General features: G+C 37.5%; 1 protein-coding gene across 1 annotated transcript; it reads right to left on the bottom strand.

The window, feature by feature from the left end:
- Positions 1-10,016: 10,016 nt before the first annotated feature.
- LOC103772927 (serine/threonine-protein phosphatase CPPED1-like) lies at positions 10,017-10,243 on the bottom strand (the record flags this gene model as incomplete). Its single annotated transcript, XM_008940271.1, has 1 exon — positions 10,017-10,243. A coding segment is annotated over one exon (227 nt), but the record flags the coding sequence as incomplete, so codon positions are not given.
- Positions 10,244-11,094: the final 851 nt, after the last annotated feature.

Raw genomic sequence — 11,094 nt, forward strand, 5'->3', positions numbered from 1 at the left:
CTGGACTTTGAGAGATTAAGTTTTTACTACAACATGGAGAAAAATCTAACTACACTTTCACATATATTTATATATAAAAACTTGTGCTTGTACTAGATTTTCCTTAGTACTGCTGAATATAGTACTGATACTTGTATCATAAAAGTATATGCTTTGAGATAATAGTATAATTAATTACATCGCAAAGATTTTCATTCATGAAGAGTTACTGTCAACAGCATTCCTTAGTTCAGCTGTGGACTGGACTAGAAATTACAGTCTAAAATATGAGTAAGTATATATACTTACTGAATACTAAATATTTGCTTTTGAGAGCCCAATGGTTTCTTTGCAATATGAGTCTACAATCTATTGTTGAACACACGTGGAGAATCCCTCCTGCTTCCCTACTCTTGGGCTTATTAGAGCAAATCAAATTTCACACTAAGCAGTTTGGAGGTTTTGAATGCTCCAGTAGGGTTTACCAGAATCGGATAATTACTATAAAATGTTTATTTATGCAACCATAGTGACATTTCTTGAAACAGGTATCATTAAACATTTGACAAATAAGGTACTACTCACCCAAATTCTTAGACATTATTAATTAACATTAGCATAAGAGCTTGGAGAAGAAAATAGTCACGAATCCCTTTGGTTTGGGCTTCACCCTACTGAGCATATCCCAGTTTCTGACAGGTTACAACAGCAAAAGAAATGGATGCAGCAAGTTTACTTAGATTAAGCCATCTTATTGTTAGGGATTTAGGTAACACTTTAAACATCACTCATGTTATTTCAGGTTATAGTACAAACAAAGCCCCATTGATCAGTCAGTGACTGATAAAAAAAAAGATCACCTTGTATTCAACAAATAAATTTTTTACCTATAACCTTATTCAATATAAACATTTCAAAGCCACTGCTTCTACCTTGCATTTAAAAAGTCAATCTACGTCTTCTCTACTTCGTGGTCTATTATAAACCTTCACTGACAAAGATCAGGAGTTGGGATTTAGCTGACAATTCTGCTGAAGCTGCATGTGACAGTAGAATACAGCTGCCTCCTCCACAGCTGTGCCAGGTGTGTGATGGGAGTAAAAACAACTACACACACATGCTTTTGTTAGTAAACCAAGCAACCAGATCAAATGGCAGAAAAAAGCAAATATAGTGAAAGTGACATGCTTAAAGTAATTTTTAAAGCTGTAACCATATTTTAACACACTATTGTTTAACCTGCTCATATGCTTGTTACAAGGACAAACCAAACATCAGCATTCATGCTCTTGCTTTCTAGATTAGAAAGGGATTTTTTAAAAGAATGATAATATTCTTAAAGTTAAAACTTTACAAAATATCTCCTTATATCCATGCTTCTCTTAAGGACTAGCAAAACATTTTATCTGTTAAGATTTTTTTTAAATTAATGTTGCTTTGTTTTAGCAAAATGAGTTATTTAATGGTAGTTTAAAAGCAATAATAAAAGTAGTTCACAGCCAGATCTGCAGTAGTAAAATAACTTTTTGAAAAGATAGTAAGCATTATTAGACATTCTTTTCCTTTGCAGAATGTCTTACTAATTCACTGTATGTAACATTAGAGAACTTGAATGGGACCTGACATTTCTCTGTAATTTATTCAGTTCACAAACGTATAAATGGCAGGCTGGACATTTGCATGCAGATTTCAGGATTACATTCATATCACATCTTGTGTGCAAAAACCACCAGCAGCAAATCTCCCAACAACTCAGTTATTGAAATGTGAACAAGCTATTTCATATCTGGTCTAATAAAATACAGCAGTGTGCCTCCTAGAAAGGACATCAGGCCAAACAGACTGCAAAACATTTGCAAATTTACAAGTTTGTACATTAAACACCTGTGAAATAGTTCCTAAGACTGAAGAGCATACGCATGCAAATGACTGTGGACTTTATCAAATACAGTAAGAACTGTGCAACTCAGTATTATCTCAGTGTTCCTTTTTAGTGGATCCAAAACTAAAAGGCAGGTAGGATTTCCTGGGAGATACCAACATCAACTCTTACTGAAAGCAATTTTTCACTCATCTTTCCTGGTCAAGGAATATGCACTCCATATTGAACAGAAACAAAAGACAGGAATACTCTCGACTGTGGCAGCTGCACATCAAATTTGGACACAGGAAAGAAGCTCAAGATAATCCATTTAGTAATTCTCCCAAGAGAGAGGATGCCTTTAAATGTTACAGTGACTAGAAACAAAAATGAAGCCATACCGCTGTCTGGACACCAGAATCATCAGCTCTGATGTTTCTCAGCTCTGAAGCTGTCTATTCTGAACAAAACTTCACTCTCTACAGCATATGTGCCAGAGCTCATAAGAAGTACTGATTGTACAAAAGCCAGTATGCCCAGCTCATCTTGTACCCAGATCATCAAATTGTGAAGCAGAAGTCAAACAGAGAAGTGGTGATTTGAAGATCGTGTCCCTTAATTGCTGCCTTAAAATGAACTCAGAATGCCAATACTTAGCACTTGCTCTTAAAAATCTTGATGCATATCATCGCCTGTATTATTATATGAAAAAACCCTGTTTGCATGGAAGACAGGATAGGGTACGTAATTTTGAAGAGGAATGGAGCTTTTCACATCAAGCAGAGTGTTGCCCAAAATTGTAATTAGTCGAATTGAGCCCGTAGGCTTTACTGATGCTCTAAGGAAGAGTCAGAGTGCTAGTGAAGCATGCAGAACTTGTGGAGGAAAAGGCACGCACCAGAGATGCATACATCCAGAGCACTGCACGTGGCCATGGAGAGGCTGGCATGGCTGGCAGGTGAGAAGGTCCCAGAAGAGTTGGGACCTCTGGTAGCAGCACACAACGAGTGGGACAGCCACACATCCTGGCCTGTCAGACAGGAGCCCAAGGTGCTTGAAGCACAGCAGGAGAGCAAGAAAACGGTGAGAGAAATAGAGGGACACTGAAGCAGGCAGTGCACCTGCATCTGCAGCAATCTCACAGTGATACTGACAGTAACAATCCCCTACCAAATTAATGATCTTTATCTTTTTACAGGGTAACAGACTTTCTAGGTACTCCATACCTTTTCACCACTTTTCACATGGCATGGTGCTCAATGGCATTGCTTTCCCCAGCTGCAGCAGGTGCCTTGCCCTGCTACTTGCCTGCTTTTTTACCCCCATTATCCTTGGAGTAGTCTATTTCCAGCTATCAAGACTGCACTGCCTCAATGACCAGTAAGAGACCATTCCTGTGCTGCTGATAGTTCGGGGATCTGTTTTCAGCTTGTCTCTCCATTATCAAGGCCTCTCCTGTCACCTCAGGTTTAAACTGCTCACAGTAACAACACACGCCTGGCGCCAAGCTCCAGTTCACAAAGCAGGCTCCTGTAACAAGCCCAACAGACCAGGACTGTGGCACTGCAAAGTCAGCCTAAAGCACACAAACGGTGCTGGCTGCAGGTAGCAATGGCAACACTCTCCCGGCTCTGCCCAGCCACAGCTGTACTGTTGCACACTGTTATGCTTTAAGGTATCAATATCACATACAACAATGGCATTCGTACCTATTTGTGACCATTCTATAATTCTCTAGGACAATTAACATCCTTTTGAAAAAATCTGGGAGGTTTTGAGCAACAATGAGGTATGAAACTGCATTCTCAAAGGATTAGAGGTTTGCCATGGGTTTAAACTGATACTGGCCACCTCTAACTGGCTGTAATGCACCGATGGAACAGATGATGAAAAACTGTACGTATAGGGGCCATGTCTCTGCAGATCATCAATGCATATCACAATTTGTTTTCTCCAAAATCATTAGACAGTTGTTCGCTCCTGTTGAGTCTCTAAAGTTGTATTACAAATACCAGACTATCTTCTGTGTTGCCTCGGCATATGAATCTCTGTTGGATTAAACAGCAGTTGTTGCTACACTGCTATTCTTTTAGCACATTTAAACTTTTAAACTTTTAGATTGATTTGTTCTTTGCAAATGGGTATCAGAAGAAAAAAAAGTGAACCCTTCAGAGAAAAGGCCTTTGGAATAGCAGATGCAAGTGATGTGGGCATCCTCCTCCCCTCCCTGAATTCTGAAGTAAAGCACAACACCCAAACCTCTGACCTGTCAGGTGCTGCTCCCAGTCACTTCAGTGGAGCTGAAGGTTCCTTCACCAGAGGGAAATGTTTCAGAAATGTGTTTAATTAAAGGCTTTCAAGCTGTTATTTTAAAAATTTAATAATATATAACAAAGGTAGAAAAATTTCACTACTTGGACTTAACTGACTAAAGAGGCTGATGTCAGATTATATACCACTGAATGACCTAGGCAGGAAATGTGTATATTAGAGATTATGCCTTAAATAAAGGAAATAGTGTAAATATTCACAGTGTACTTCAAGTGTTGCAATACTCAGTTCTAGTGATTTTAATGTCTTCTAATTAACATATACACACAAATGAATCTAAAACAGCAAGCATAAACATTACTTGCTCACTGATCCACGATCACACTGCTAACAGATCAAGCTTAATCAAGTGTTAAGTTTTTTTTAATTACACACATGATCAGAGAGTCTCGTTTCATGCAGTCCCTGCACAGCTATGTTTTATTACAGTCAGAGCTAAGCAGAGTTTGTGGGAGCCTTGTCTTGCTTGTTCTTTCACCCATGTAAGGAGACCAATTAATGAAAAATAATTAAGCACCTGGTCTAAAACTCCATCACATAAAAGACTTTGCTGGCTAGAACTGATGCCTATCAAGTTACTGACAGCAGTAGTGTAATTAAAAAAATGCAGTTAAACAACTTCTAGCGAAGGAATTCAGCCACATAACTGCGAGATTTTCGGCTTCTCTAGTCAGTGGTTCTCTGCAGCTTCAGCAGCATGACCCTGGCTGCAAACAGCTGAATTCTTTGCTGTTGTAACCAACCATGTTGGAAAGCAGAAGCTGTTTCCTGGACACTAATCTACTCAAGCTATGGGATGAAGAAGGAAGCACAATGCTTCATGTTAAAGTGAAACAGGAAGACAGGCGAGAAAGGAGGCAGGGGAGTTTGCCCTCAGTGTATGGTAGCAGCCAGAATATAGAATAGAGAGCAGGCTTATTGAGCTTCTGAGTCAGAACCAAAGGAAAGGGCAGCCACTAAGAATGGGATTTTGCCACAGATCACTCAAAAGGTGCAAAGCAGCATTCTTCTCTAAGCAACCTGAATCCCACACATCACAGACCTTAGCTGTCATGGGTGACTAACCTCACTGTCATCTGCTGACACAAATCCAGGTGGGAGTCTGGGACAACCTCTTGACACAGATGGGCCAACCAGGGGCCAATCTCCTAGTCCTGCTACTCACAATCACAGAAGTGCTAGAGGATGTGTTAATCCCAGGCAGCCCTGGTTGTAGCAGCCACCAAAGTTCAATATCCTGAGGGGAGTAAAGAAGGCAGTTAACAGACCTGGGGCCTCACAACAGCAGATTGCCTTATTCAGAGTGCTGGTGTATAGGATACTGGGGGGAGGCAGCTCTGAAACACAAAACAGTTTGAGAGCTGACATGTCTTCAAAACCAAGCTCCTCCTAACACAAAAATTATCCCTCTTGATGCTTGGGGGGGGGGATAAAGAAGAGGGGAAAAAAAAAAAAAAGAGACTACTATCAGGAAGATGACTTGGCTAAATGAGGAACTCATGCCTGAGTACTTGAGTACTGATAGAAAAAGATAAGATAAGAGTGACAGAATCAAAGATGGACTTGAAAGGAAGAACAATATTTTGCATTTGGCAGATTACCATTTTTGCCACATCAAGATATGGTACACTAACTTAATGCACATGAATGTCTTCAGAATAAAGTCTTTCATCATCATGGTGCACCATGGTGTAAGTATTGAGTTTATAGAAACTATTTTCAGTAACACAGTTGCACTATAAGGTATTGCTTAAAATTCTTGATTATATACCACAATATTAGCATTACCAGGAATAGATATCCTATTCTTGATTATGTAATCAAGAAAAACATCTGAAAATAATATTCGGAGTACAAACTACTTTTAATCAGCAGCTAAATACCAAGATATTGGCACTGATTACTTCGTTGCTCTAATGACATCTGTAATGGATTCCAAGTGCTGTGCCTGATTGCTTCCCAGCTGATCAGGATTCTGTTCATCACTTCTAGCTGCTGGAATTCTGAGATTTCTTGGAGTTCATCTGTAAAAGGCTTCAACATTACTTCATCTAAATGGCTACAGCACACGCTTTACAACAGTTATCATAAACTTTTTACACTTGGTACTCCATGATAAAATGTGTCAGAAGAGAGGAAGATCTGTTCCCACTCCCTTTTTTATTGACAGGCATTGATTATAAAACTTTACCATCCAAAGAACTTGACAGACATTGGCCAACGCATTGTAAAAATATAGCTGAATTTCAGCATAGCCATGCTGCAATAGTAACCAAGATACACCTTCACTAATGCTGATGTTTTCAGCTTTAACATAGGTGATATACACAAGTTATTTAAAAGACAATTTGAGACATTAAATAAGATATATGTACAAGCCAAATTCACAATTGTTAAAAAGTAAATCACTGTCTTGTCTCATGTAATTTTAGATTTTTGCCTACTGAAAAAAAGAATTTTTGATCATTCATCTTATTGAACTAGCAAGGTAAGGGAATTGACAGAGTTTGGAGAAACAACTCTGTGGAGAAATATTAAATTATTGCAGTACCATTCTACTACAGACATCCATTATGTAGGTCTAAACATCCCTGGCTGGAACAGTGCAACTACTGGTCTTCAATACTGTAAACATTTATATTTTCAAATTATCTGAAAAGCTATTTGCTATAAAAATGCTTAGCTTCTCTGTTTGCTCTTTTTCGTTAATATAGTATTGCTGAAAAGACTTTTTCAGATTTTTGTTATAACAAATAAAAGTGCTGGTAAATTTCAATATTATTGTAATTTTTAAATGGAACTATTTAGAAATTTTTTTAGTGTTTAATCAGTTGCTAACAGCCTTTTCTCACGTTGTTTCTTCACTTCAGATCAGAACTGTTTAAACGGATTATGTAAAGAAGTCTGAAATCTCAAGCACGGTACTAGCGCTGAAATCAGCGGAGAGAGACTTGTACTACCCGATAGTGGAACATAATGGCTCCTGTTTCTGAGTCATAACTGGTGCAGAACTACACTAGCAGTTCAAACACAGAGCCAAGTAAGAGAAGAAATTTAAGAATTCATTCCTCCACAAGAAGGAAGTCACCTCAATCCTCAGACTTTAGCATGGAATGTGGCAGAAAACTTGAGAATGTGACTGCAGTAATTCAATGTTTTCCAAAAACTTTCACTGCAAGAAATGTGGAATTTTTTCCATTTCTAACATCAAAGGATTTCTATTCCAATAAAAGAATATGCAGCAAATAAGTTCTTACAAGGCCAACATCTTGGTGTCTTAATGCCCTTATCTTGCAATGTCTTATACATCAACAATTATTAACAAGCCAAACCAAGGATACTGTCAATAAGTATATTGATTAGGTGTTTTAAAAACATGATGTGAGTTGTATTGCTTTAAAATATTTTTTTTAAGTTTCTTTAACTTTTTTTTTGTGTTTTTAAGGAGTTTATTTTCCAGAAGCTAAGTAGGCAAGTGGAAAAGGTAGGAAAAAAATATTTTGAAAAACTTAACTTCCACAATAGACATTTATACAGTTTAAACTTTTTTAAACACACAGATTTAGATTTTCCAAGAAGTATTTTTCTGACTCTGCATTTCTGTCTCCCTTGCTGTCTCACACATCTCCCTGCCCTTCTAGGTAACAAGTACTTACACGTACAATTTAATTGTCAAATTGCACTTGTTTACCAACTCATGATAGAGTAAGCCATTTATATAAATACAAAAGCAGTAATGAAATAAGTAATTGTGCCAACTGAACATTCTAAAATTCCTTTCTGTAGTACATTTCCTTAACTACTTTATATAACTATGTGATAACACAGGATTGAAAAGTATTAATGTCATTTCAATCAACAAGAAATGATTAGATGAATTAAAATATGGTGGCTCAAGTGAGGTAATTGTAGAATCATTTAGGCTAGAAAAGACCCTTAAGATTATTGAGTAATGAACTGCTCTTCCTCACCATTTCTTGGAAATTGTACTAGGCAGCTTCAAATATTTATACAAGCACAGCACATACAGCACATACACCACACAATGTAAAAGCTCTCAGCAGTACAACCCCTCCAGTTTCTCTTACATGTTTGTTATCAGAAGAATATATGACAAACGTTTTGCACAACTCCAACAGGTTTGCATTTTAAGATGTTACTGAAATCTGAGACATATGCTGAAATAATGACTACAGAGAAACATGACTAGAGAAAAAAACCAACCAAACATAAAACCTGCCACATGCAAGGCTGTAGATTGTTATTTATTGTATCCAGCCACTCAGCACCCAGTGGAAGTCAGAAGACTGCTAGCTCTCTGTAGTTCACTATCAACAGAAAAAACTTAAAGCAGCACGTTTAACATGAATACAAGCAAAAGTACTCAGAACTTTGCATTGTTTTATAAGCTTTTGAAAAATAGCCAGGTAAAACAAAATTAACTTAGCTTCCTGGATTATTTATAGTTGTGAAAGATCCTTTTCAATAGGATGTGGAACATCTATTATTTGGCCTGAATTTTCTTCCTCTTACAAAGGTTACTGAAGATAATGTATTTGGAAGACTTGCCCAAATGTCTTAATTCAAACGCTTACTAAAACTCTGCTACAGAAAGACCAGATGATTCTTAGGAAGAGATTATTTTACAATTCTGGGTTAAACCTGTACTTCCAAGACTAATAGAAGAACATAAACCAATAAAACAACTGTATAATGGCAGACTTTAAATTATGATTAGGCTACTGAGGTGTTACATGGTAGATTCAATCAACCTTAAATCTGTTGGATTTTTACACTTTCCCACTCTACCACTAAAATCATGTTCTGCTCAAAAGAAAGCCTGTAGCCTATAAATAATGCCAATCAGTCTGACTTGTCAATTTGACAGCTAAGGTTTTAAAATCCATTTTGTGGGGCACTGAAGGAATGAGTGAAAGGTCAAAACCTTGCTGTGCAAACAAGGTGGGAAGCACCACCTCAGGTGCCAGTGGAGTGCACAGCAAAGTACACCAGAGAATCCTGTGTGCTTTGTTTGCAGGCTCACTTGGTGGACTGTTGTGCTGTCAGCTACGTAGCTAAAGCTGTCTGCAGCTCTGCTTCTTATCAAGACTAAGAAATGTAAGACTACTTATATCTGCTTTTCAGATCACTTGTCAATTGGTAACATCACTTTTTCTTTCACTTCCAGTAAAAGTATTCATCTTCTTAAAATAGAAAATATTACCAGTCTCTTTTAAAGTTGTAACTGCCAAACTTTGTAAACCACCTTTCTAGATGGTCTATTGTTCCTCTGACTATACACAGAAACACACTGATCTCTGAGTCCCACAGAAAGTGGACAGAGTGCTAAAACTTGAACTTGCTGACTTCTAGCATTTTAAGAATTTAGATACTGAAGCAGCTGAATTTAATAAGCATTAGAAAGCCAGAGAATTCTCTGAGTTCAACCACTTTAGCTACTCAAAAAGCCGTATCTAATTTTGTTCTCTTCTTGGCATTGTTTTTCCCCAATGGCTAGAATCCCTGTTTGCCTTCTCAAAGTTGCTTAGAAGAAAGAATTTTAATGTGTGTTCTTAGGACTTCCATTTCAAAGAAAATTTCCTCAGGCTCACTGAAAAGAGAGCAACTAACAGAAGTCCAGCCCTAAGATGGACGATACAGGAAGTCAGATGACAAAACCAGAATAAAGCCTCAAGAAGCATCTACAAAGCGCACTTTATTCCAAAATGCCAAAACAGTGGCATACCAAATCCTATGAAGGAATATTGTGTTAAGAAAATTAAATTAGCCTTGTTGCCAATCTGAAATATAAATAAAATGGAGTAACAACCCCCGTTCTACACTTTTAAATACCTGGCATTCCATGGATAAGGTCTCCACACAACACAAAGAACTTGGGTTTAGGATTTAGTTTGTTAATGGCTTGCACTGCTTGCTCTGCTAATTTGATTTCTTCTCCCCACTCATCATCTCCATTTTTAGTGTCTCCAACTGCCCAAGCTTTTATCAGTCCAAACTGAGGATCTGCTCCCTGGATGAAGTAGAAAGGCCCCTTCCATTGGTACTCGGCATCTAAGAAGAAAAAGAGAGGGGGGAAAAAAGAAAAAAGTCAAGAATTAGAGAAACTTACAAAGAGAATGCAAGTAGACATGCATCATTAAACTGATTGCTTTTAACCTAAATTGAGGCCACTTTTACAGAAGCACCAAACTCTGTAGTCATTCATATAAGACAAATATAAAGGCAGAAGTACATTTTCCTCTAGTGGGTAGCTGCAATAAATGAAAGTATATTAATCTAATTATACCACATGGTAATTGCAGACTGATTAGAGGAAAAGAATGCGACAAATTCAGCAAACTGCTGGAAATTACAAGACTACAACATAGCACAAGCGTATAACATTAGACTTCAGCTGATTCTGTTAAGAATCCAATCATTACTTCTTTAATTAACAAGTTAAAACATACACAACACATTTCACATTTTATGGTTCCAGTAGACTTGTACTTCAATTATTAAGCAGTTATATGCTTTTTGTTCTTACACTTTTGGAAAGAAATTGGATGTAGCACATCCTTTGGCGTTAGAACTGAAGCCATTCAACAGGACCAAGGTCAGCAAACACAAAATCCAGCAACATCAGAATTAGCAGCAGCTATGAAAATCCTAACTTAGAACTAACACAATAGCTCCCAAGGCCTATGATAAAATGTTGAGAATGCAGAAACAGATTTCCATTGGTTGAGTCAGTGCAGATGGAGGGCACAACAGAATTTGTACTGCTGCAATTTCTTGTATACTTATTTCTCTGATACTATAGTATCACAACTACCACAAAAGAAGAATGGTACATAAGGCTACAAACACATCAAGAAAAAAAAAATAAAACTCAACACCAGGCAAATAAAGCAGGTTTGCTA

The sequence above is a fragment of the Merops nubicus genome, unplaced genomic scaffold (genome assembly GCF_000691845.1).
Source record: "Merops nubicus isolate BGI_N331 unplaced genomic scaffold, ASM69184v1 scaffold47625, whole genome shotgun sequence".
NCBI classification, from domain to species: domain Eukaryota; kingdom Metazoa; phylum Chordata; class Aves; order Coraciiformes; family Meropidae; genus Merops; species Merops nubicus.